This window comes from Equus caballus, chromosome 17 (genome assembly GCF_041296265.1).
Source record: "Equus caballus isolate H_3958 breed thoroughbred chromosome 17, TB-T2T, whole genome shotgun sequence".
Lineage (NCBI taxonomy): Eukaryota > Metazoa > Chordata > Mammalia > Perissodactyla > Equidae > Equus > Equus caballus.
The window spans coordinates 40,466,193-40,492,615 of NC_091700.1; the positions used below are offsets into that span (position 1 = coordinate 40,466,193).

At 44.1% G+C, this 26,423-nt stretch overlaps 1 protein-coding gene and 1 long non-coding RNA gene across 5 annotated transcripts in view; one reads left to right on the forward strand and one right to left on the reverse strand.

The window, feature by feature from the left end:
• The first annotated feature begins 1,698 nt into the window (after nucleotides 1-1,698).
• On the forward strand, nucleotides 1,699-10,006 carry LOC111768578 (uncharacterized). Its single transcript, XR_002801006.2, has 4 exons — nucleotides 1,699-4,497; nucleotides 8,156-8,309; nucleotides 8,391-8,527; nucleotides 9,676-10,006. It is a non-coding gene; the product is annotated as an uncharacterized lncRNA (long non-coding RNA).
• Nucleotides 10,007-10,625: 619 nt separating this feature from the next.
• FAM124A (family with sequence similarity 124 member A) overlaps nucleotides 10,626-26,423 on the reverse strand; it is an 81,938-nt gene continuing 66,140 nt past the window's right edge. For 2 of the 4 annotated variants that reach the window (XM_070240305.1, XM_023621548.2), the window contains 2 exons: nucleotides 11,743-12,570; nucleotides 10,626-10,751 (listed from right to left, as the gene is read on the reverse strand). In XM_070240305.1, the coding sequence (XP_070096406.1) occupies nucleotides 11,767-12,570 (804 nt within the window). In that variant the 3' untranslated portion in view covers nucleotides 10,626-10,751; nucleotides 11,743-11,766. Of the gene's footprint in view, nucleotides 10,752-11,515; nucleotides 12,571-26,423 lie in introns of those variants that run through there. The other 2 variants (XM_070240304.1, XM_023621547.2) reach the window with 1 other exon arrangement.

The following is a 26,423-nucleotide window of genomic DNA, read 5'->3' on the forward strand; positions in this document are numbered from 1 at the left end:
CCAGTACGGCATATGCCTGCATTATTATGTGGTCCTTGGAGAGGGTGTGGGTCCCCCAGTGTTCCCTATGGGAACCACAGGTGGGTGCTTTGGGAGATAACATTTAACTGCAGAAGCAAAGGAATTTGATAGATCATGTACCCTCGAGTTGTGGACTAAAATCATACAAATATCTGATAAATGCTCATCATTTGTGCAGGCATTTATTCATTTCATCCCTTCAACAAATATTTATTGAGCACCTTTCAAATGCCAGACCCTGAAGCACAATGACATATAAGTTAGAGGCAGCGTCTGCCATCATGGAAGGTGTTCTAGTCAGGGTGCCAGATAAAAAATAATGCAATACACAGATATAGACACTTATAAATTGTGATCAATATCACAAAGGAAAAAAGGCCAGAGGCTGAGATGGAGAATAAAAGGAATGGAGGGAAAGAAATGCATGTGTGTGTGATGGATTGGTAGATAGGTAGATAGACAGAGACAGATGGTCAAGAGGGCCTTTTAGCAGAGATAGCATTTAAACCGAAACCAAAAGAACAAGAAGGAGATGTGGGTGCAAAGAGCAGGGAGACCAGCATCCCAGGCAGAGGGGACTACATGTGCAAAGACTGTGAGGAGTGTTAGTGAACTGCAAGAAGTCTGATGGGTTTGCAGCACCGTGAGCGTGGCAGAGGGGAGATGGAGACAAGGTTGGCTCGAGAGGGAGGGGTCAGATCATGCAGGGCTTTGTGGCCCGGGGATAGGCAATTGAAGTTTTAGTCCAAAGGCAATGGGAAGCTACTGAAAGACTTTAAGTGGGACAGTGACATGATCCAATGAATGGGTTCCATCACTTTCTCCTCTTCCTTTTTTTTTCTGCCCTGGGCTGTGAATGCAAAGCCAGCTCCTGCAGTGTCTGTCGTGTTGTAAGGGTTTTTCACTGCACACTTTCAGGTGGCCTCAATGTCCTGCCTGTGCTGAGAGGAAAGAGCTGAGCTTTGAGCTCAGAGAGGTAGCAGTGCCCCTTGAAACAGGCCAGCTGCCCCCTCTTCCTCCATCATCCTTTGGCCCCAGTGCTGGGTTATTGCGCCACATTGCCTGGTAACCTAGTGTTGGAGAGTCTTCTAGTTTTCCATTTGATTTTAAAAATGAGTGAGTAAGTGCACAGTCAGTATGCAGATAGGGTGAGGGTGCAAAGCGAGTGACAGGGTTTGGGAACCACCGCTCCGGGGAGCGGCTGCAGCTCCGAGAGAGTCTCGGGGCACAGCCCCATCCGAGAGCCCCCTCATTTGCTGTTTGGTGTTATCCTCGTGTTTTTGGAGGTGCAGCCCTGAGGGAAATTTGGGACGGCAACGATGGAAGTGATTTTGGACCTGCAGAGAGGCAGGTCCAGTCCCTGCACTCCTGGCCCCGCCTCGAGGGGCTCCAGTTCCGACCTGACAAACGCGAAAGAGAGAGCAAAGAAGCGCCTTCGTGCCATCTTCATATTCCTTTCCAAACATGTGGATTTAAGCCAGTTGGGTTTAGAATCCGTTCAGTTTGTGTTTTTGCCAAGAGTTTTGTGGGTGTAAAGTTTAAAAATAGCTATGCACACATAGGACTTCTGTAGGGAAATGTGGGTAAATTCTAGGTTGGAAAAAGGTTCTGTGAGCAGGTCCCCGAATGTTTGTAAAGACAGGAAATATCTTAGAGGACAGAGTAGCAACCGCGACTCACTCTGGGTCCAAATCAGGGTGCGCGGGGATCCAAATGTGGGTGTGGATGGGGTGACTCAGAGATACGTAAAGGGGGAATTGAAGGCCCAGAAAAAAATAATTAAAATTTTAAAAGAGGTGAGGGAGGAAGAGGGAGAGAAAAGCCCATATGGGCAGGCTAGAAAAGTCAAAGTTTCTTCAGTCTGGAAGCACTCAGGCGACGGCACTGAAGCCGAAAGGAAAGGAAGTGGCTCAGGTTCAGGCGAATGTGGACTTGCGCAGGACGGCCTCGTGAATTGCCCCCCCCCCCCCCCCCCCCCCGGCCCCCGCACACAACTTCTCCCTCTCAACCCTCCAGGACATTTGGATTTGGATTAAATAATCTTCAAATGAGCAGTCTGATCGGGGCAGGGTCCTCTGCCTGGGAATGTGAAAAATGGGGATTTATCATGAAAGGAGCACCAGCTAGGCCCACTGAGGGGCTGTGCCACAAGCAAGTACGTCACTCATTCAGATCTTAGTTATTGAGGTACTGCTTTGGACCAAGGACTAGTTTATGATTTGCTTGGGTAGATAAGACTTGTACCTAAACAACTATGAGACTAAGTGTTCTGTGATCTGTCCGGAGTCAGGGACAACTGCATCTGAGCACATTACGGCAGTGGGATGAGTGTTTCAGCAGTGAGAACCAGCCAGCCATCCTGGAGGAGACAGTGTTGGCACTGGGCTTTGGCGGATGGTAGGATTTTGATGGGCAGAGAGTTGGGGGAACAACCTGAGCTTTGGCACGTGGGTGGGAAAGCACAAGGTGTATTTAGTGGAGAGTTAAGAGCCTGTCTGGCTGGAGTGTAGGAGAGTAAGTGCTAAGATGGAAAAGATGATGAGGCCAGGTGGTGAAGACCTTGACAGTGTGTCTGGGGAGAGGGCACTTTTGCTTGGTGGGCAAGAGGGAGCCATGGGAGGGTTTTGAGCAGGAGGGTGTGCAAAGCATTTTTTTTTTTAATTGGCAGTTGTATGTAGATGGACAAGAGTGGGCAGCTGTTGGAGCCATGCAGATCAGCTGCGAGTCTATAGCCATAGCCCAGGAGAGTGATGACACAGTTCATAACACGCTGGGTAGTGGGCAGACTCCCAGGAGACAAACTCAAGGGTGCAAAAATATTTCTTCATTTTCTTTAAATGAAACTAATTCTGACTCAAAACTATCATCTTGTGTTCTTCTGGGAAATTCCACTGTAATTATAACTGAGGGCTGCTCTCCCCCCACTAGACATACTAGAGTGTAGGAGGATTATATGGTATGTGACATGGGGAAGGGGTCTCTTGTGGCCCTGCTCCATCCTTGCTCTTCAGTCCCGCAGTGTCCACGAGGCCAGTTTCTGCACCATGAACACAAATACCCGGAGAGGCGAAGTGAGTATTTGAATGCCCTCACTTTATGGATGAGGAAACTGAGTCACAGAAGGTATGGAACTTGTCCAGGGCTTCATAGCTGGTAAGGAAGGAGCCAGGATTAGAAGCTCTAATCACTAGTCTGCACCACCTGTGTAGCTAGGGTTGCAGGGAAAGGAAGGAACAGAAGCATCTAGAACCTGGAGAGGATGGATAAGTAGGAGGGGACAGATATGATGTGAAGTTGGAGAACACCCAAAGGTGGCTGGGATTTCCTAGTTTCATTATCTTTATTTTTTAATTATAAAATTAATAAGTGTTTATCATAGAAAATACGTCAAGTGCAAAAAGGAAAATGAAACAGGAAAATGCCACCCATGATTCCACAACCTAGAAGCAAAAACTATTATACTTTGACACAATTCTTTACAATGTGTTTTTCTCTGCATTGTTTTACATATTTGAGGCTAATATATATATACACACACACAGTCAGGCTTCCCCCCAACGGTTTGCTATTATAAAATATCTGGGGACAAACAGCTGCCGAAGTCTTTACCTCTGTTTTGGATAGTTTCCTTGAGATGGAGTTCTGAAAAATGAATTATAAGGCATAAACATTTTTTTTTTTAATGAAATGCTTCATTTAAAGATTTTTTATTTTTTCCTTTTTCTCCCCAAAGCCCCCTGGTACACAGTTGTGTATTCTTCGTTGTGGGTTCTTCTAGTTGTGGTATGTGGGACGCTGCCTCAGCGTGGTTTGATGAGCAGTGCCATGTCCGCGCCCAGGATTCGAACCAACAAAACACTGGGCCGCCTGCAGCGGAGCGCGCAAACTTAACCACTCGGCCACAGGGCCAGCCCCAAGGCATAAACATTTTTAAGGCTACTGATATATCTATTGCCACGTTCTTTCCAAAAACGTTGTACCAATTACTGCTAAAAGCCACGAGTAAACATAAACTGAGTATTATTTCAAAAACTCTTGTTAGTTTGAAAGGTGGAAAGGACCTCTTGCTGTCGAGGCTTTGCCCCTGGATCTCATTTATTTTTCCGAAGGACCCTGTGAAGGAGGCCTGGTTCCTTATAATGTTATTAATCCTGCTGAGATTTTGGTGCCCTCTTATATTTTGCCCTTGAGGTGAGTGCCTCACTTGCCTCACCCTAGACCCAGCTCTGACTCGCTCCACTTTGCAAATGAGGAAATCAAGGATGACAAATGAGGTATCTTGATTAGGGTCACACAGCCAGGAAGTCTCAGTGATGACATTCAGATCCGGGCATGTGTTGACTCTAAAACCCTGTTTCTTTCTACTGTAACTGGTGCTTCACTCCTGGTTTACGGATGTGAATGATGAGGAGAGAGAAGAAATCGTTCACAGAACTGAGAAATCCTGGAGGAGACTGAGCTGGTCCTTTCCAGTGTGTAAGTGTGTGGTGGTACTTTGGTGTGGGTCACACTGATTTGGGGGCACAGGGAAAGCAGACCTGTACACTGTGGGGTATGTAGCAGGAAGGAGCATGACCAGGTGTGAGAGAGGCAGGGCTCCGCATGCGGGGCAGGAGCGGAAGTCTGGGGCACGCCTGATCGAAAGCTCCGGCGTTTATCAAATCTGAGAGCAAAGGTGAGCTGGACCCGGAACAGAACTGTGACAAGGCAGAGTTCCTGGGGATGGTCACACGTGGGTGGGTCACAATCCGGAGCCTGCTGCCAGGTGCCCAGGAGTGCCCACTTCTGTAGCTGCAGCCAGTTAACCACGTCCAGCAAGGACAAAGCTGATAGGGAAACACTCCTGGGAAGGCAGGGGCAGGGCTGTGAGCTCCCGACACTGACCAAAGGAGCAAGGGGTCACTGCAGGTCTGCAGGGCTGGCTTAGGTGATGAGCACGGGCCCAGACTGCCCCTGAGCTTTATGGACAGCCACTGGCACAGGGTGATTTACTTGAATTGGGCACAGGAGGTTCTGTTTGCAGGAAGCAGAACATAAATCCTTGGGGTGGAAATGGGAGGAGGAGTCTTCCTGCCTCACACCTCAGTGTCCTCTGTTGTGCCAGGCTGCATTTTCAGTCTTTAGACCACTTCCAAGGGCAGAGGACCTGGCAGTAGAGCCATTCTACTCATTAGTCTCTTGCTTCTTATCTCATTAGACTCAGACACATCTAATGTGATAAGAAGGGAGCCTGAGGGGATAACGGACAATTCTGGCCCTGGTTGAATAGAGAACAAGGTGAGCTTCTGAGAGTAGGGCAAACCAAGGCAGGTTAGGGGGCATTTGAGATGTTCGGTCAACTGAAGCCTGTAAGAGTTGATTGAAGGTTGGCCAAGTAGCCGTGGATGGGTCGGGTGAATGGGAGTGACTCAGCACAGTGTGGTCTGGCAGCTGTGGGGTGGGAACAGAGCAACCAGCAGGACGGCTGGGTGCCTGGCCAATGAGGCAACAGGACGGGGAGGGGGTGGGGAAAGAGGTGCAGATGCTACAGAGAGCAGTGGTGAAAGGGTCAGCCATGGGCTCCAGGTGGGGCGGGCAGGTCTGGAAAGCAGAAGGAGAGAGGAGAGGGGAGTAGATAGGCAGGAGGATGGTCAAGACAAGGGAGAACAGGGTTCATAGGCTTGAGGGATTGGTGGTGGAGGGAGCAAGAGGGAAGTGGTTAAGGGAGGGAAGCTCAGAGCTGCAGATCTGGGAGAAGGAGCAGCACGCAGCGGTTTCAAACACCAAGGTCTGGCTTTGCTGGCAGTGGCTTGACTGGAGGAAAGAGAAAGCCAGGGAGGTTGAGGGTGTGAAGATGGAAAGATGATTTCCTGTCGGGTGGAATTCTGTCCAGAGAGACGGTTGAGAGGGGATGGTAGAACTGCTGATTGTAAGGAGAACTTGAAGCCAGAACTTGTCTGCCCTCCCCTGCACCGGGGAGTCTGTGAAGGGGACTGGAGCCTGCTGGGCAGGACATGTGGCCATTCTGTCGCCTGAGGAAGGGAAAAGAACATCAACCTTAATTAATATCTGCTATGTTTATATAATTTAATTCTCTTCATGACTCTCCAAGGTAGGTATTGTTGTGTAAAACACAGATGATGAAACCAAGGCAGAGAGAAGCAGAATAACTTGCCCAGGTTTCACACAGTAAGTGGGGGAGGGTGGTCAGAATTGGAAGCAGGTCCATTGATGTCAACGTCTGAGGCTCCACAGGTAACTGGGGCAGAGGTTAATTCCATTAGGAGGACTATAAAATCTACAGGTAAACGGTAACTAGTACTGATGGCAGTAGGAGGTTAGTTCCGTGATGGAGCGATGATGTCTGTCCCATTCAATCCTGGGTGCCCAGCAGCTAGCCCCCTGCCTGACACATAGTGGGCCTCAGTAAATGCTTGTTGAATGAATAAGCAAGTCCACTCAGAGTAATGAAGAAAGAGGTGCAGGGATCCAAATTCCTACCAATTTCCAGGAGTCTCAGGGAGGGGATTTATAACTCATCTGGAAGGGCTTTAAGGTGCCAGATGCCTCTTTTAACCAGGGAGGTCAGAGAATTGGAGTTGACTGAAACCACAGAGCATGGATGAGGGTGGGAAGGGGGCTCCAGTAGAGATGGACTCTATCCACACAGGCTAGAACCATGGGTAGGAGCCTCCAGTTTCTCAGTGGGATGTCAGCCTCACTACCTGCCCTCCACTTGCCCAACTACAGATTTGGCCTCAGGAGACTGGAGGAAGCCAGGCTCCAGACTTTCTGCCGAGGGCCAAATTTCTCTCTCCCCATGGTGCCGCTGGAGATGTCTGGGGAGGCTCGTCCAAAGCTGAGGCTGTGCTTCCTCCTCCAGGTCTTGTAAATTCCATCCTCCAGTCAAGAAAGCTATCAATTTGGACCAAATTAGTAACCCTACAGAGAAAATCCCTGATGAAAATTCCCTTCTGAGAAAGTGATTTTAGAAATCTGTGCTGAGAAAAACTTGGTTTCTGTTGAAGAATGATATTTGAGGCAACGTAAATCACAATGATATGAGACAGTGTTGCTAGATTCTCTGACCATAAACGAGAACTCCTAAGCTACTCATGTTTTCCTTTTTGCTTTGGCTTCTAGGAAATTCACCCCCAGCAGTTATATTTTTCTTTAGGTTGGCATATTCATAGACTCTTTTCTTCTTAGCCCTGATTTTCTATTTGCATCGTCTTACGTGGTTTTAATTTCAGTTGCCTCAATATCTTGTAGAAGTGAAATAAATAAATGCAGAAGAATAAAAGTTAAGTGAGTGTCTTCCTCCTGTTCATCCCTGTGGAGTCTTCTTCAATGAAAAGGGCAGTTGCTGACCCTCCTGGGCAAGGCAGCCACCTGGTGGCACCAAAGCTTTCCCACAGTTGTCTTTAGAGAGGTGATTTGGCCTGAAAGTTTCTGTCCTGCTGGCCATTTCTTGGACTGTGCCACACACATTGCTCCTGTCCAAAATGCTATGGGTTTAGTTCTAGCGACTGGGCAGAGCTGACCTAAGGGAGCCTGGCTGGCTTCTTTCAGATGCTCAACTTAAAAGATCAAAGTTTCAAAAGGGGTGGGGCAACTCTCAACCAGACCAGGCCAGTTGGGGGCTGTGCCTCGTCTATGGAGGCAGCTGCATTTTCCTACCCCATCCAAGGCAACTGCAGGCGGGACCCTCATCACAAATGCAGAGTTTAGGGAGCATGTCACAGGGGCACGGGAAAGGGGCCTTTTCAGCTTCATCCAATGTTCTGGTGACTTCCATGTGAAATGAACATATTGCTCCTGATATTGGGCACATCACTGGACAATGGTCATCATACCTCTAAAATAGAAACCGAGTATTAAAAAGACCCAAGAATGCCAATGTTATCATTCACCTTTGCCTCCATTATGCATTTAGAGAAATTATGTCATTTAAAGCCATTTTGCATCTAGACCTCTATGCCTGAGATTAGTAAAAAGCCATCAGTAGAAGTTGGAAGAATGTAATTATATAAAATCTTTAAATTCAGGCTCTTGACCCCTCATGGATCCATTTGTTATAATAATTAAGCGTGACAGATGTCTCCTTTGAGAATCCATTTTTAGTCACGTCAATTTCTCATGCTATTTTCTCAAGCCTCTGCAGCATCCGATCACCCGTATTTCCAGAGAAGAAAAGAGAAGTGGAATCCTACAAATCATAAGGGGTATTTATGTCCAGACCAGGTGACTATTCAGCTATTCGGACTTGGGATCACTGGCCAGAACTGGTCATTGACATCGTTCTGAGGGTATGAGGATGGAGATGCTCGCCACAGTTAGCTTCATTTGCCCTTAAACATCTCTTCCAGGAATTCTATGTGTCTCCTCAGGTGCCTCTTACCTGTGGATTGGAGACTTCGCTCATCTGTAGAAACCCAAGGAGGGGGATGAGAAGATCCCTGCATTTCTTGTGACTTCCTTGGGGCTGAAGATATCAGCCACGGGCTCAAGGGTCTTCCTGACACAGGTAAACATTTGGTCTCCTTGGGACGCACTAAACAGTGCAGTCTGACAGACTTCCATGTGACTGTTCCTCCTGCCTCCAGGCTTCAGGGCTCAAGAAGCACCCTGCACTACAGTCCATTTTGTCCAACAACACAGTAGCCTTCCCACCATCACAAAAGTTTCTTCAGTGGCTCACCACCCCACATCCACAGGTGACCCAACTGAGGTGACCCAAAATGATTTCTGTAGGGCTCAGCAAGTCAGTTAGGGATGGACTGAGAAACACTTGATCTTTAAAGCAGATACTAGGTGGTATTTAGGGTAGGCCACAGTGGGACTATGAATGGTAATCTGGGGAGTCTTATTTGGAAAAGAGGCAAAGAAGGGATGGGCTGTGAACTAGACCAGGCCACTTACCAACAGGTCAGTGCCAGGGGGAAGTGCAAGGTCAAGGAGACAAGAGGCTGGGTTTCATTAAATGACAAAAAACTAGGGCTAAAATCTAGATTTCCTACATCACAGAGCTGAATCTAGGAGGGAAATAATTTATGAGACAACCTCAGTGTTTTTTAGTTGGACAAATTTATTGAGCACCTGTAGTATGTCAGCATCTATCACAACAATAATAATCCAAAAGAGTTGAGATTCACCAGTGGGTGTCAGGAGCCCTCTTGGATGAGGAAAATGCTAGGGTATGGCCAGAAATGGAAGCTAGTGCTTTATCAGTAGTGTCTCTGTGACTCCTTCTCCACAGAGTGACTGCCATTTCTGACCATAGCATGAGAGCAGAGGGGAGGACCTGAATGTGGTCTGTAGTGGGCTTCCTTCCCTTCTCCTCTTGTGTTATGGGAGCATCTTGCATTTTCTGCTCTTGAATGGTGTTGCTGACATCCTTGGGTTCAATCAGTTTGGTAGACTGGACTGTGCCAAGGTGGGTTGCTGAGAAAGAGTGGGACCAGAGAGCATTAGAGTTGAGCTCTAAAGCAATCCTGGGGGTGCATGCAAGTACACTAAACTAAGGGTACTGATTAAGGGTAAAGGCAGGAGGAGCCATCACTTGGCAGTTGGTCCACTTGTTTGTGCCTCATTGACTTTCGCTACTCGTGAGCTTGCCCATTCCTTGGAGGCTGCATCATCACCTCTGAATTTTCTCCTTTTCCCTAATGTTAGCACGCTGCTTTTCATCATCAGCTGTTGACTGCGTGTCACATTTCCAGGCAGGAGGTGGACACCTAGTGGCTTTCTAGGAGTCATCCCTGCAGAAAGAAGCCTCTCACTGTTCTAAGCCCTGTAGTTCTGGAGTCATTGGCGTGACCTCAGGAGCCCACTTTTTGGCCTCTTGCACCACAGCAATTGAGAGCTGCAGACTTAGATTCTCTATTGTTGACTGTGACTGAGATCTTGAATCCACCTCAGTCTAGCAGAAGGACTGGCAAACTATGACCTTGGGCCAACTCTGGCCTTCCACCTGTTCTTGAAAATAAAGTTTTATTGGAATTCAGCCACTCCCATTCATTCACATATTGCCCATGCTGCTCTCATGCTGTAACAGCAGAGCTGAGTAGTTGCAACAGAAACCATATGGCTGGCAAAGCCTAAAATATTTATTATCTAGCCTTTTTCAGAAAAAGTTTGCTCAATCCTGGTCTAGAATTATAAGAGACCATATTTTTATTTACTTAATTTAGAGCAGAAGATTATAATTCAGAGTCCTGGAATATCCAGGATATTTGGGGCAGGATCTAAGGCTTTCATTACAGGGATGGGAAAGACTTGAGGCTTCAGCTCAAGTCTGATGATTGGTAACGGCTGCCTAGCGGGCTGTTGAAAAGGATTCTGAGGCTGTGTCTGGGCTGGTGTGGGCTCTTCTAGCGAGGGGAAAACAGAGCCATGAGAAATTCAGGCAAGGAGCACCAGACTGGGAAATGAGCAAGACAAATCCACTCTCTTTCCCAAACATAAATAACATCCAGGGACAGCTCGGCACTGCCCCCGATGCCAGCACTTGGCATTGCTGAGGTTGGCATTGTAAACATACCCTTACTGGAGTGCGAGAGAGGTGAGACTCAAATACTGTTCACACTGTGACAGAGGCAGACAAGAGGCAGGAAAAGCCACGGTGGGGGCTAGAGCTCCAGCTTTAATTAAGGCTCTTGTGCACTCACAGAAGGCTGGCAATGCAACAGTGTTCAGGACAGCATCCCGTGTAAAGCTTTCCATTTGGAGAAGAGGTGGCATTTATTAACCTGTGCAATGGAAATGCCAGTTAAAATGTTACAAATTATTTAAAAATGAAAAAGACAGAGTGTACATGATGCACATTTACTGGAGAAAACAGTAAAAAATGTGACACACACACACAGTCCTTAGGTTGTGGTTTTTAAAATGGAAGGATCTTAAGACTACCCACTATGTCTACTGTTCTGTCACTCTGTAACTCCAACGAATGATTCCGCCCCAGTAACCCAAATAAATCCAGGTAGCGGCGTGGCTCCTACAGATCCTCACTTGTTACAGTAGGTGGGTTGTTGAAAGGTGTATGCAAATCTAGTTTTTGCAACTCAAATCACATTTTAAATGCACCAACAGTCTGTTACTCATACTAAATCCCTATAAAGCATATCAGCCACTTTTGTGAAAATCCAGATTTTCAGAGGTTGCATGGTTTCCAGGGGTGGTATTACTGTAGTCTGATATATGTTTACTGTCTTATCACGCTGATTTTTACTGTAAGCAGTACTTGGAAATTCTTAGGGCCACTGTTCCCTGGAAGGGGCACATTATGCTATTGTGCACTAGTCTCTGGCTCAGGTCATTTAGGATCTTTCCGACATTCAACATTTTGGCCTTAATTGTTTCTCCTTCACAGCATGAAAAATTGCCAAATCAGCTCCAGCTGACTAGGTTTTCTTTTCACTTCAAATAATCATATGAAGCATTTAAATTGTATAAGCACACTAAACCATATCTCAAATGGAATCGAGTATTCAAAAAAAATCTATTTTACAACTTAAGTTTGCTGAAAATTTATTTGCATAAAAACGCCAGTATTTTCCCACCAAGTCCCTAGAAAATACCACCTCTCAGTAAGAATCGGAGGAATGGCAACTGTGCTAACGATCCCCGTGAAACGGGAAATTAGATCCCAGACAGACCTGGGGGAGCGGGGCTGAGAACTTGGGTGGCATTCAGACTCCAGAAGGACAGTGGGGCCTGAGCCTGTGTGTCTGAGCTTACTTGAAAAACAAGAGTAGAGGGTGCTCAGATGTAGAATTCCTCCGTGTCATTGTCCCCAGGTCCAGGCAATGCTGGAGGTGGTGGGTCGTCTCTGCCAGTCTGCTTGGCGTTGGGAGCCTCACAAGGGAGCTCTGGGGATGACTCTGTGAGTGAGGAGGCGCCGGAAGCTGGGGGAGCAGCAACAGCTGTTGCCGAGGAGGTGGGAGGCCCTTTGGTGAAGAAAGGGAGGGAAGCCCAGGAGGTCTCTGTGGCCACCCCACTCCCAGTGGGCAGTGGTCCTTCTCTGGAACCTTTGTGCTTTGACCAGTGGCTGCTGCATCTTTCGGAGGTGAGGGATGTTTCCACAGTGTCGCAGAACCTGCTAGGTGCAGAATACGCAGAGACCACAGAAAGGTCTGAGGAGGACAGCCGTAGGCCCGTGTCCACGTCTGTCTCCTGGGCCCCCTCTAAGTCATCGATGGAGAAGAGCTGGCTGTGCCTCCACTCCGATGCCCTGTGCCCTGGGGCACCTGTGTTTGAAAACCACTGTGGTACAGCTGAGGAGGCTGGGGAGGGGTCTCCTGTAGGCAAACAAAACAAGGACTTGCTTCTCTGAAAAGACCATGGGAGGCTGGGAGGGACGCTGGCTCGTCTGGCAAATTCCTGCTGGTGCCTAGTAGGCAGGCCCGTCTGGCTGAGCCCTGGGTGTGAACTGTCCAGGAGCGGCTGCTGGCTGCTGCCAGGTGTACAGCTCAGTGCAGTGGCGCTCGGGGAAGGCATGGAATCAGGTTTCTGCTCTGAGTGGTGAGCTCTGCTGGGTTTGGGAAACTTCTTGTGTACCTTTTGTGCCTGTAGGGGAAAGAGGACATATCACGTTAGTGCAGGACTGGGGGGTCACCCGGGGCACAGGGATTCATTGTTAAACACATCATGAAACAAACTTTAATAACTGGAAACTTCCAGCAACGCTGTGGCAATAAAACATTAGCAGAACTTTCATTCTCCAAACTATAAAGCAGGCACAGAGTTAGCAGAGCTTGGGGGAACATGGACCAGACTTCTCAGTCTGAGACATCTCTGAACCTAGGAGGGGAAGCAGCCCCTTGTCACAAAAGGAATGACACTTCAGGTGCACACGCAAGGGTGCTCAACAGATTAGCCGCAAGAATGAGGGCTGGCTGAGCATGACAGAGGAGATAGGAATTACCATGAAAGGTAAGAAGAATGCTTGAAGGGTTTGTTCCCCTCCAAGCAAAGCACCACTGTTTGGAAACGTTATTGACAAGAGGATGGAAGTGATCAGGCTGGGGCATGCAGACTATCTCAGATCAGATCAACAAGGGACTTGATTCCAGGACACGTGTGATGGCCAGGACATCCTAGGGGTGACCCATGGTTTAGGGAAGTAAATCTTCAATGAGTGAGGGGCTATCAGGAGATTAGCACTTATTTATTTGCTATTAGGAACCGGACTCCTCTCTACATTGTGCCCTTCAGAAACTGTGCAGGAAAGGGAGCTGGTGACTACTGACTAAGCCCTTGGATGCTCCAGGGGGCAGGGACAAGGAGTTTCCCCTTTCACATTTCACCCCTGTCCTCCTGTTCTCCCCCATCCTTACTACAGCTCCCCAGGAACCTGATTCTGTTGCACAAAACTGGGGGCCTCTCTTCCAATGCACATTTCCCACCTGGGTCTGCTTCTCTCAGATTCTCCCTCTGGTCTGGCTCCGTGCCCAAGCCTGCAGGCCAACCTTTCTAGGCAAAGTTTCAATTAAATAATGGATTTGGGGACAGTGGGTCTGGCTCTATTTAGTATAGGATCACCTGATTTATGAATCCCTGAAATAAGAAAAGGATTCTGAGTGTGGTTTGCTATAAGGGCTATTTCCTGGCACCCAGCCGGCTATGAGAGACACTTGCCCTTCCTAGATAACAAACACCCCTGCCTCCCTGTTAAACAGGAAGCTGGTTTCCGACAGCCACTTGGAAAGCTTGGTTCAATGTACTACACATTTATTGTGTACCTATTACAGGTAAAGGAGGGGAAACCACAATGAGAAGGACTCAGAAGGACATGAAACTTACATTTCATCCAAAGGATAGAAAACAAAAAGAAAAAACCCCAACAAGAGAATGTGATGACAGGCACAATAATAGAGCTAGGAGGGAGAGACCGCGCCTGTCCTGTGGGAGCAGAGGAGAAGTCAATGGAGGTGGCTCCATTGGGTGAGCCTTTGAGAAGGGCAGCTGTCCTCCTAGTGGATGGCACGGCTGGAGAGGAGGCTGTGTAGGAGAGAGAGTCCAACACAAACACAGGCTGACTGTTGGCAGGTAAGCAAGGGACTTACGGGGGTCAGTGGGCAGTTTGGCTTGATTAGAGTCCACGTACATGAAAAGCAGTGATGGAAGGTCAAGTTAGGAATGGAGTCTAATGCCATCTTGGTCAAGGAGGCCTTGACCACGTAGGTAAGAAATCCCCACACTTATCCTTCTGCTGGGGTCATAGATAATCTTAATTATGTTTTTCCTATATGACCATTCCTTTCATTGACTTCTAAGATCTTTGTTTGCCTAATTCCAGATATCTCTTAATCTTATAAACAGACTGACTCATTCTTTCAACCAACATTAACTGAGGGTCTTTTATGCAGAACTTCCCAACTGGTGTATTTCAGCCTTGAATGGATTATTAAAGGTGTGGGTCAATTCTGGTGGTAGGAAGACCATTTAGAAGATACTGCAGTAGTCTTTCACTTTTTAAAATTTGGGACAAATGCGTCACATTTTCAGTTGCTTGCATGAGTTTCTTCTCAATCACTGATTCAGATATTCAGCATTCTCTGTCCAAGCTTCCTGATCTTCTCCTTAATCCTCAGTCTTTACATTCTGTCGGTGGGAGGTGTGTGTGCGTTTGTCCCCATGATGTGCTGATCCTATTCCTGCCCTTCAGGCTCTGTACAGCACATTGAAACTCCCAAGTCGTTCTGCCAAGGGTGGCTTAAGGAGCTAAAAGCGAAGAGCAGCAATTAAAGAGATTTATGATGGTCTGAATTATACGTCCTTAAAGAATATGATGCAAAATGTTCGTACAGGTTGTAACTGGGTAAGATATGATTCTTCTAAAGACCACTCTCCACAAGGCCATTCTCATCAAGACACATCTGTCCGGAGCAGCCTCAGATTTGATGTGCATGGGGGACCTAGCGGAATATGGTGAGGAAGGTTCTGAGGTGAGCTGGTTCCTCCTGGCGAAGGATCCACTCACCAGGGCCTTCTGCTCTGTGCTCCACCATCCCCCAGAACCCCAACCCTACCCTTCTGACTCCCAGTACTGCTCTGGCAAATGACCTATGATCTCTGCAAAGCTCTGTGCTCCACGAGGGAGATCCTGCTCAGCACATGTCCTGCCCAGTGCCTGACATAGTAGAGGAGCTTAAGCATGAATGAAGAGTCACCCCTTCGGGACGGGGTAAGGAGCAGCCTCAGAAGGCCCAGGTGTGCCTGAGAGGTGTCACAGCCGGATGGCTGTTGAAGAGACAAACTAACTTTCTCAATTGTTTGAGTTTGGCTAAGTAAGAGAAAATAACTTCTGAAGCTCTTTAAAGAAGGAAATCCTTGGGTATGGAGGCTGCTTCCAGGAGGAGACAATGTTGATTAATTAAAATGTCTATCTTATTGTTCCCAAGGGCCAATTCCCCTGGGGACCCCAATGTCATTTTCTTCCTTGATAAGTATGCACCACCCTGTACCTGCCATCTTTGACGTCTTACTCGAGGAGCATGCTCTTGGTGAGCATGACTGCAGTCTGCATCTGCCTGAAGCCTCTGTGAGCACTGCTTCATGAGAAGCAGAAGGCCAAGCTTCCCATGCAAGGAACCGCTAGGGGACAAGTGGATCTTTCCACTGTCAGGGACAGAGCAGTGTTAAATTTGACTTAAAATCAAGAACTGGTCAAGGACGAATACTTGGTTGTTTTGCAGAGATTTTCATCACTGTGCTTGTTTAACGGAAACACACCCGTGCTCCATCTTATTTTTACTGCATCATGAAGGCAGGAGTCTAGATACATCCTAAACTCTGCTGCTTTGAAGAGAGATGACATCCAGTGTTTCTCACCAGAGGGGTGCCCATGTGCACCATGGAGGTGCCTGCTGGGCAGGTGGGATTCCAGCTGGCACAGCGCTGGCTGGCAACAGTGCAGGACTCTGGGTGGGGAGTTGGAGGAGGGTGGCTGCAGAGCCTCCGCACCCCCAGCTCTCGAGTTGGGCCCTGGGCTGATGTGCATGGGCATGTGCCCGCAGTAGATTTGCTGGTATTCTCCAGCTCTGTCCAGAGGCAGAAAAGGCAGCTTCCAAAAGCGGGGTCTTGTCTGTCCTAGAGACAACTTGCACATGCAAAGGATGGAGATTCTTTCTGCCCCCTTGCCCTGGCGGGGGCTGTTTCTGGCCTCTCTTGTCTGCTTGTCTGACTTTCCTGGGAAGACTAGAGGCTGAGAATGAATCACTGTCGGAGTTTCAGGACACTCTTGCCCCGTGGACTCTTCCAGAGTGAAACAACACTGCATGCCCTCCTCCCACGGAAGCCTCCTCCCACCCTGGCTTTCAGCTCTCAGGCTGCCCTCCGGAGCCTCTCCCAGTGACAGCAGCAGTGTGCTTCAGCGTCGGCTTCCCTTCTCTTTGAAGCAGTGCAGGGTAGCTGACTCACTGGAATCCAGTAGTTCCCCTCTTGGCTATTTATGGCACTTTCTCTAAGGAACAGAATAGCGTTATATAAGTGAATCTGTTTAAGGCAACAGCCAGGGAGATCTGGTTACGTCTCTGAAATCACCAAAAAATAGAAACGCAGTAATGGACTCATGAGCTTCTCGTGCAGCTTCACGCGCAGGCAGTCTGCAGTTGGGGAAGTAAAGAGGTCTGAGCCGCAGCGTCTTTCTCCAGGATCTGGGCGTCAGTAGGATCACTCCCTGGCACATGGATAGACTCCCGAGGAAAGGTGATTCAGCCCCTGGGCGCCGTCTCATGGGCGATTCATGGCCCTCACCCTCACACCTCCTCTTTCCTACAAAGGTCATTTCCTCTTGTTCTGTCCTTGGCAGAATCACAACTAGTGTGGCCTTGTCTGCTGTGTAATGAGCCAGCAATGGACCTTTTAACCCAGGGACTACTAAAAATTAGGGGCAGTCTCAAGGAAATTGGGCAGTGGGTTCATATGAGAAATCAGATTTTTGTTCTGAAGAAAAACATCACATTTTTCTTCTCCTGTCACTGTCCTTTGGGTAGTTTTCATATACCCACTAAGAATACTGCCCCCAGGCAAAGCCAATGTTGTCTTTTAAAAAAATTAAAAAAATTTTTTCATTAAAAAAATTAAGGAATTATATTGAGATATAATTGACATATTAGTTTCAAGTACAACAATGATTTACTATTTGTATATATTTTGAAATGATCATCACAATAAGTCTAGTTAATCCATCACGATAATTTTTTTCTTATAATGAGAACTTTTAATCTATTCTCTTAGCAACTTTCAATATACAAAACAGTATTATTAACGCTAGTCACCATGTTGTACATTACGTCCCCAGGACTTATTCATTTTATAATTGGAAGTTTGTACCTTTTGATTGCCTTCACCCTTTCACCCTCCACCCCCACCTCGGGCAACCACCAATCTGTTCTCTGTATCTGTGAGTTGGCTCTTTTTTTTTAATGTCACATATAAGTGAGATCATACCATATTTGCTTTTCTCTGTCTGACTTATTTCACTTAGCATAAAGCCCTCAAGGTCCATTCATGTGGTCGCAGATGGCAGGATTTCCTTCTTTTTCATGGCTGAATAATATTCTGTTTTATATATACCATATCTTCTTTATTCATCCACTGATGGACACTCAGGTTGCTTCTGTGTATTGGCTATTGTACATATTGCTGCAGTGAACATGGGGTGTGGTGCAAATATCTTTTCAAGTTAGGCTTTTTGTTTCTTTCAGATAAATCGGAATTGCTGGATCATATGTAGTTCTAATTTTATTTTTAAAGGAACCTCCATACTGTTGTCTATTGGCTACTCCAATTTACATTCTCACCAACAGTGTAAAAGGGTTCCCTTTTCTCCACATCCTCGCCAACACGTTATTTCTTGTCTGTTTGATAATAACCATTCTAACAGGGATGAGGAGGTATCACTTTGTGATTTAGATTTGCATTTCGCTGATGATTAGTGATGTCGAGCATCATTTCATGTATCTGTTGGCCATCTGAATGTCTTCTGTGGAAAAATGTCTATTCCAATTCTCTGCCTACTTTTTTTTTCTTTTTAAATTTTAGTTTACTTTTTACTTTTCATCTTGAAATAATTTCAGACTTAGAAAACAGGTGCAAAAATAATACAAATGTTTATATCTTACATAACCACAGTACAATGATCAAAACAAGAAAACTAACACTGATAGAATATTATTAACTAGTCCAAAAGGCTTAGTAAGATTTCAGCATTTGTCCCACTGATGTTCTTCTATTTCAGGGTCCAACCCAGGGTGCCACGTTGCTTTCAGTTGTCATGTCTCTTTACTGTCCTTTAAACTGGAACAGTTCCTCAGTCTTGTCTTTCATGGCCGTGACATTTTTGAAGAGTTATTCTGCAGATCAGTGCTGTTCAATATAACTTTTTTTTTAAACTATCCAGTAGAACTTTCTGGGAAGATAGAAAATTATGAAATCTATATCTGTGCTGTGCAATATGATAGCCACATGAAAATCACATTTGGAATGTGGCTAGTATGGCTGAGGAACTGAATTTTACATTTTATTTCATTTTAATTAAAATAGCTACATGTGGCAAGTGGCTACTGTATTGGACAGGACAGCTGTTGAATGTCCCTCATTGGGGGTTTGTTTGATGTTTCTTCATGATTCACTTCAGATTATGAGTTTTACCAAGAATGGCATAGACGTGATGCTGTATCCTCCTTTGGTTCCCTGAAAAAGGTGGCAGGAAACCACCGAGGCTAGGATTTTTTATTGTGTCTGCCCACTTTTTAACTGGGTTGTTTGGTTTTTTGCTATGGAGTTGTATGAGTTCTTTATATATTTTGGATATTAGCCCTTAGCAGATATATGATTTGCAAATATTTTCTCCCATTTGGTACGTTGTCTTTTCATTTTGCTGATTATTTCCTTTGCTGTGCAGAAGCTGTTTAGTTTGATGTAGCCCCGTTTGTTTATTTTTGCTTTTGTTGCCTTTGCTTTTGGTGTCAAATCCAAAAAATCATCCCCAAAACCAACCTTAAAGAGCTTACTGCCTGTTTTCTTCCAGGAGTTTTATGGTTTCAGGTCTTATGTTCAAGTCTTTAATCCACTTTAACTTTTGTGAATGGTGTTAGATAGTGGTCCAGTTTCATTCGTTTGGATGTGGCTGTCCAATTCTCCCAACATAATTTATTGAACAGACTATCCTTTCCTTATTGTATAACCTTGTCTCATCTGTCATTAATTGACCGTATATGCACAGGTTTATTTTTGGTCTCTGTATTCTCTTCCATTGATCTACGTGTTTGTTTTTATGTCAATACCATAAAAACAAGCTGTTCTGATTACTATAAAATTTATAATATAGTTTGAAATCAGGAAGCATGATGCCTTCAGCTTTGTTCTTCTTTCTTAAGATTGCTTTGGCTATCTGGGGTATTTTGTGGTTCCATACAAATTTGAGGATTGTTCCATTTTTGTGAAAAATACCGTTGGGATTTTGAAAGGGATTGCATTGAATCTGTAGAGTGCTTTGGGTTGTATGGACATTTTTATAATATTGACTCTTTCAATCCACGTGTATGGAATGTCTTTCCATTTATTTCTTTCATCAGTGTCTTACAGTTTTCAATGTGCAGATCTTTCATCTTGGTGAAATTTATTCCCAGGTATTTTATTCTTTTGCTGCAATTGCAAATGGAGACTGTTTTCTCAAGTTCTCTTTCTGACAGTTCATTATTAGTGTATACAAATGCAACAGATTTTTATGTATTTATTTGGTATCCTACAACTTTACCGAATTCATTTATTAGTTCTAACAGTTTTTTGGCATAGGCTTCAGTGTTTTCATTATATAATATCACGTCGTCTTCAAGTAGTGACAGTTTCACTTCTTCCTTTCCAATTTGGATGACTTTTCTTTTTCTTGCCTATTGCTCTGACAAGGACTTGCAATACTATGTTAAATAAAAGTGGTGAGAGTGGGAATCCTTGTCTTGTTTCTGATCTTAGAAACAAGACAGCTCTGAAAGCTTTTCATCATTGAGTATGATGTTAGCTGTGGGCTTGTCATATATGGTCTTTATTATGTTGAGATATATTTCCTCTATACTCAGTTTGAGTTTTTATCATAAATGAATGTTGAATTTTGTCAAATGCTTTTTCTGAATCTATTGAGATGATAGTATGATTTTTATCCTTCATTTTGATTTTCTGGTGTATAACATTGATTGATGTACAGATGTTGAACCATCCTTGAAGCCCAGGGATAAATCCCACTTGATCATGGTGTATGATCCTTTTAATGAATTGCTGAAATTCACTTTGCTAATACTTTATTGAGGATTTTTGCATCTATGTTCATTAGGGATATTGACCTGTAATTTTCTTTTCTTGTAGCATCCTTGTATGGTTTTGGTATCAGGATAATGCTGGCCTCATAAAATGAGTTTGGAAGTTTTCTCTCCTCTTCTATTTTTAAATTTTATTTTATTGAGGTCATAATGGTATATAACATTATGAAATTTCAGTTGTACATTATTATATATGTGCCCCTTTACCCTTTATGCTCACCCCACAACTCCCTTCCCATCTGGTAACCACTACTCTGTTCTCTTTGTCCACATGTTTATCTTCCATGTATGAGTGAAACCATACAGTATTTGTCTTTCTCTGTCTGGCTTATTTCACTTAACAATAATACCCTCAAGGTCCATCTATCTTGTTGCAAATGGGACGATTTTGTGTTTTTTTTATGGCTGGGTAGCATTCCATTGTGTATGTATATATATATATCTACCATGTATATATATATATACCATGTAGATATATATACACCATGTTCTTTATCCATTCATCAATCAATGGGCACTTGGGTTGCTTCCTTGTCTTGGCTGTTGTGAATAACGTTGCAATGAACATAGGGGTGCATAAGTTGCTTTGAATTGTTTATTTCAAGTTTTTTGGATAGATACCCAGTAGTGTGATACCTGGGTCATATGGTATTTCTATTTTTAATTTTTTGAGAAATCTCCATACTGTTTTCCATAGTGGCTGCACCAGTTTGCATTCCCACCAGCAGTGTATGGGGGTTCCCTTTTTTCCAGATCCTCTCCAACATTTGTTGTTTTTTGTCTTGGTAATTATAGCCATTCTAACAGGTGTAAGGTGATATCTCATTGTAGTTTTGATTTGCGTTTCCCTAATGATTAGTGATGTTGAACATCTTTTCATGTGCCTATTGGCTATTTATATATCTTCTTTGTATCTGTAGATTGCTTTAGGTATTATGGACATTTTAACTATGTTTATTTTTCCAGTCCATGTGCATGGAATATCTTTCCATTTCTTTATGTCATCATTGATTTCTTTCAATAGAATCTTACAGTTTTCATTGTGTAGGTCTTTCACCTCCTTGGTTAAATTTATTCCTAGATATTTTATTCTTTTTGTTGCAATTGTAAGTGGGATCCTATTCTTGAGTTCTCTGTTAGTTCATTATTAGAGTATATAAACGCAACTGATTTTTATAAGTTGATTTTGTACCCTGCAACTTTGCTTTAGGTGTTATTTCTAATAGTTTTCCGATGGGTTATTTAGGGTTTTCTACATATAAAATGATGTCATTTGCAAACAGCAAGAGTTTCATTTCTTCCTTGCCAATTTGGATATCTTTTATTTCTTTTTCTTGCCTAATTTCTCTGGCTAAAACCTCCAGTACTATGTTGAATAAGAATGGCGAGAGTGGGCACCCTTGTCTTGTTCCTGTTCTCAGAGGGATCACTTTCAGTTTTTCCCTGTTGAGTATGATGTTGGCTGTACGTTTGTCATATATGGCCCTTTTTATGTTCAGGTACTTTCCTTCTATACCCATTTTATTGAGAGTTTTTAACATAAATAGATGTTAGATCTTGTCAAATGCTTTCTATGCATCTATTGAGATGATCGTGTGATTTTTATTCCTCATTTTGTTCATGTGGCATATCACCTTGCTGGATTTGTGGATGTTGAGCCATCCCTGTGTCCCTGGTATAAATCCCACTTGATCACAGTGTATGCTCCTTTTGATGTATTGCTGTATTTGGTTTACCAATATTTTGATGAGGATTTTTGCATCTATGTTCCTCAGCAATATTGGCGTGTAATTTTCCTTCTTTGTGTTGTCCTTGCCTGCCTTGTCTTTGTGTTGTGATCAAGGTGATGTTGGCCTTGTGAAATGTGTTAGGAAATGTTCCACCTTCTTCTTCATCATCTTCTGCAATCTTTTGGAATAGTTTGGGAAGAATAGGTATTAAATCTTTGAATGTTTAGTAGAATTTCCAGAGAAGCCATCTGGTCCTGGACTTTTATTTTGGGGGAGGTTTTTGATTACTGTTTCAATCTCTTCACTTGTGATTGGTCTATTCAGATTCTCTATTTCTTCTTGATTCAGTTTTGGGAGGTTGTATGAGTCTAAGAATTTATCCATTTCTTCTAGATTGTCCAATTTTTTGGCATATAGTTTTTCATAGTATTCTGTTATAATCCTTTGTATTTCTGTGGTATCCATTGCAATTGCTCCTCTTTCATTTCTAATTTTATTTATTTGAGCCTTCTCTCTTTTTTTCTTAGTGAATCTGCCTAAGGACCTGTCAGTTTTGTTCATCTTCTCAAAGAACCAGCTCTTAGTTTCATTGATCCTTTCTATTGTTTTTTTTTTTTGGTTTCGATTTCATTTATTTCTACTCTAATTTTTATTATTTCCTGGCTTCTACTGACTTTGGGCTTTGTTTGTTCTTCTTTTTCTAGTTCTTTTAGGTGTAACTTAAGATTGCTCATTTGAGATTTTTCTTGTTTGTTAAGGTGGGCCTGTATTGCTATGAATTTCCCTCTTAGGACTGCTTTTGCTGTAGCCCATATGAGTTGGTATGGTGTATTTTCATTTGCATTTGTCTCTAGATATTTTTTGATTTTTCCTTTAATTTCTTCAATTGGTTGTTCAGTAATATGTTGTTTAGTCTCCACTTATTTGTCACTTCCCAGGTTTCTATCTTCACTTTTTTTTATTCTTTTCTCTTTTTGCTGCTCTGATTGGATGAACACCAGTGCCTTGCCTCTGAGTTCACTGTTCCTTTCTTCTGCTTCATCTACTCTGTTGTTGAATCCCTCTAGTATATTTTTCAGTTTGGTTATTGAATTCTTCAGCTCTATGACTTCTCTTCAGTACTTTCTATCTTTTTGTTGAAGCTCTCACTTTGTTCATGCATTGTTCCGCTGAGCTCAGTGAGCATTTTTATGGTTGTTATTTTGAATTCTTTATCAGGTAAATCACTTATCTCTGTTTCATTAAGGTCTTTTTCTGAGATTTTATCTTGTTCTTTCATTTGCAAAATATTCCTGCGTTTCTTCATTTTCTTTGACTATCTGTGATGGTTTCTATGCACTAAAGAAAATAGCCACCTCTCTAAATCTGAAGAAGTGGCCTTACATAGGAGATGAAATTAGCGTTCAACCCTGCCCTACCTCTTAGTTGGCTCTTAGACCTTTGTGTTTATCTAAGTAGCCTACTTTATTCTTAGTGGCTCCAGGAAGTTGAGAGTGTGCCAAGACCTGTCAGTGTCCCAAAGGGGAGGATCTCAGTCAGCACCTAGATTCAGGCTGATTGGAAGCCAGACCCTCAGGCAGCAGCTTTTAAAGTGTGTAAATAGACCTTTTCCAGGCAAAGACTGGGAGATGGGTGTTTCTGTTTGCTCCCTCTGCACTGAATCCTGGGATGATAGCCAGTTAAGAACTATCTGTTTGCTATCATCCTGCTGAACCTGTGAACACAAGCTCTGCTGGCCACCAGAGCCAGGCTATCAAGGGATCAGTATGTCCTCAGGGAAGTAGCTACAAAAGCTGGGACGCCATATGTGTACACAAGCTTCTTTCTCAGAATACTGGTGGCCTGGAGCTGGGAAGAGGGAAAGCATGGAGAGAGAGAGAGAGTAGTAACATGGCACCTGTCAGCTTCCCTGGTCTCTGGAGAGGATTTTAGTCAGCCCCTATATGTGTGTTTAATTAGAAGCCTGTCCTGCAGGCCACAGCTATGAAGATAAGCTAATAGGCTTCTTTTACAGAAAAACTGGGCTTTTCAGTCTGTTGCCTCTCTGCTGTGCCCTGGGGTGTAGCCAGTTAAGAGCTCTTTCTCCATTTGTTATAGTCCTGTGGGACCTGCAAGTGTAAGTTCCACTGCCCACCAGAGCCAGGCGATCAAGGGCTGTCCCTTGGGTGGCAGCTGCAAAAGTCAGGGCACAAGTGCACAAGCTCCTTTCCAGGAGATACTGGCAACCTGCAAGGAGGCAGAGAGAGAGTGCAAATATGGTACTCACCCACCTCTGTTTTGAAGAGAATTTTAGTGGGTCCTTGGAGGTATGTTAAATTTGATGCCTGTCCTTTAGGCTGAAGCTTTAGGATAACCAAATAGGCCTCGTTCACAGTAAGACTGGATGCTTTTCAGTGGCTGCCTCTGTACTGGGCTCTGGGGTGGGTGATTCTACGCAAGCCCTTTAAGACAATTTCTCAGATGACTATAGCCTCGTGGGTCTCATGGGCATAAGCCCCACTGGCTTTCAAGGTGAGATCTTTTGGTAACTTTTCTCTCAAGTGCAGGTCTTAACAGTTGGGTGCCAGATGTGGGGTTCAAATACTTTGCTCCTCAAGGAGAGGCTTGGAGTTGTGAGATCTCTCCCAATTGTGGGTTGCTGTGCTGGGGCTGGGGTTCATGGCAAGACTGGGTCTCAGCCTTTCACATCTGCTTCAATGTGGGTTTTTTTTTCTTGTTTACTCAACTTCTAGAAATTGCTCAGCTAGTTTTTGGGTTTTCTTCAGAAGAAATTGTTCCATATGTAGCTGCAGATTTGGTATCCATGGGAGGAGGTGAGTTCAGTATCTTCCTATGTCGTCATCCTGAACTAGAACCCTATGTTGTCTTTTTTGAATGGTCAGTAAAAAGAGAGGAGGAGGAGTTAGAGAAAAAGGCAAGATGCACTCTAAAAGTAAACATAACCTGTGCACATTTTGTCAAATCAGTGACATTTCTAGGTAGGAAGTTTGAAAACCATCAAAGATTCTAGGACACACAGGATGGTGGTTTAGGCAAATCTTTGCTGGATGATCATTTATCAATTCCTTTCCCCTTTGTCATTATGAAATTGCAAGACTTTCTGAAGAATCATTAGATAGAGGAACATACTAATTCCATTCCTTATAGAATGACAGGTAGGATAATGCAGAATATAAGAAAAGTACTTATTCTCCAGAATTGGCAAAATGGCAGCAAAGTGATAACCATCTACCCTGACTGGCTCCCTGTCAAAAGTTACATAGCCTTCCTGGCTTCACCCTCTTACATATCTGAGTGATCTTTTTAAATACAAACCTGGTCAAATCCCTTGGCAGAACACCCCCCTTCAGCTTTGCATCCTTCTGGAATTGTAACCTGTGTGCTCAGCCATTTGGAACTGCTATTGTTCCCAAACACACGAGGTTGGCTTACATCTCCACGACTTAATGCTGTCCCAATGCTTGTCTGTCTGCTTAGGGAACACCTGCCAATCTTAAGAGACCAAGCTCAAGGTGATGCTGTGAAGCCTTATCTAGACACTTCCCCTCTTTTGTGAACAATATGCACTCATTTCACTTGAGCATATAACTAGAAGCATGATTGCTGGGGCAAAAGGTGAGCATATTTTTAGCTTCAGTAGTTGCTGCCAAATGAATTTCCAAACTAGTTGCATCAATGTGTAATTCTACCAGGAATTGATAAGTATTCCAGTTCTTTCACATCCTCACCATCATTTGGTGTTATCTTTCTTTTTAATTTTAGCCATTCTGGTAGGTAATGTTATTTCATCATGGTATTAACTGGCATTTTCCAGATGACTGATGATATCAGTCTGAGGAGCATCTTTTTACATGTTTCTTGGCCAGTTGGACATCCTTGGTAGTGATGGGCCTGCTCTTTTTATATATTCTGGATTCACTTCTCTTCAAAGATGCATGCATTGTAAATATCATCATCTAGTCAGTGGCTTGCAATTTTACTCTCTTATTAGTGTCTTTTGATGAACTGAAGTTCTTATTTTTAATAAAGTCATTTATTGTTTTTCCTTTAAGGCTGGTACTTATTGTATAGCACAACATTCAGTTATTCTGAACCAGAGTGTGTAGGACAGAACAGAAAGGAGCTTGGATCCCTGAGGACCGTGGGCTGCCATGTATTGGAGAGAGAAATAAGCAACTATTTTTCTTAAGCCATAATTTTTTTAAGCCACTATTTTTTAAGTCTCTGTCCTTTTCAGTTGAACCTGAGCTTACAAATCACTACAGCAAACAAACAACTGATATTTTGCAGAAATGTATATTTATGTATTTAGAGGAACTGGGTTAACTGTAAAATGTTTACTTGGAATTGTAAGGTTTTTAGGAGCTGA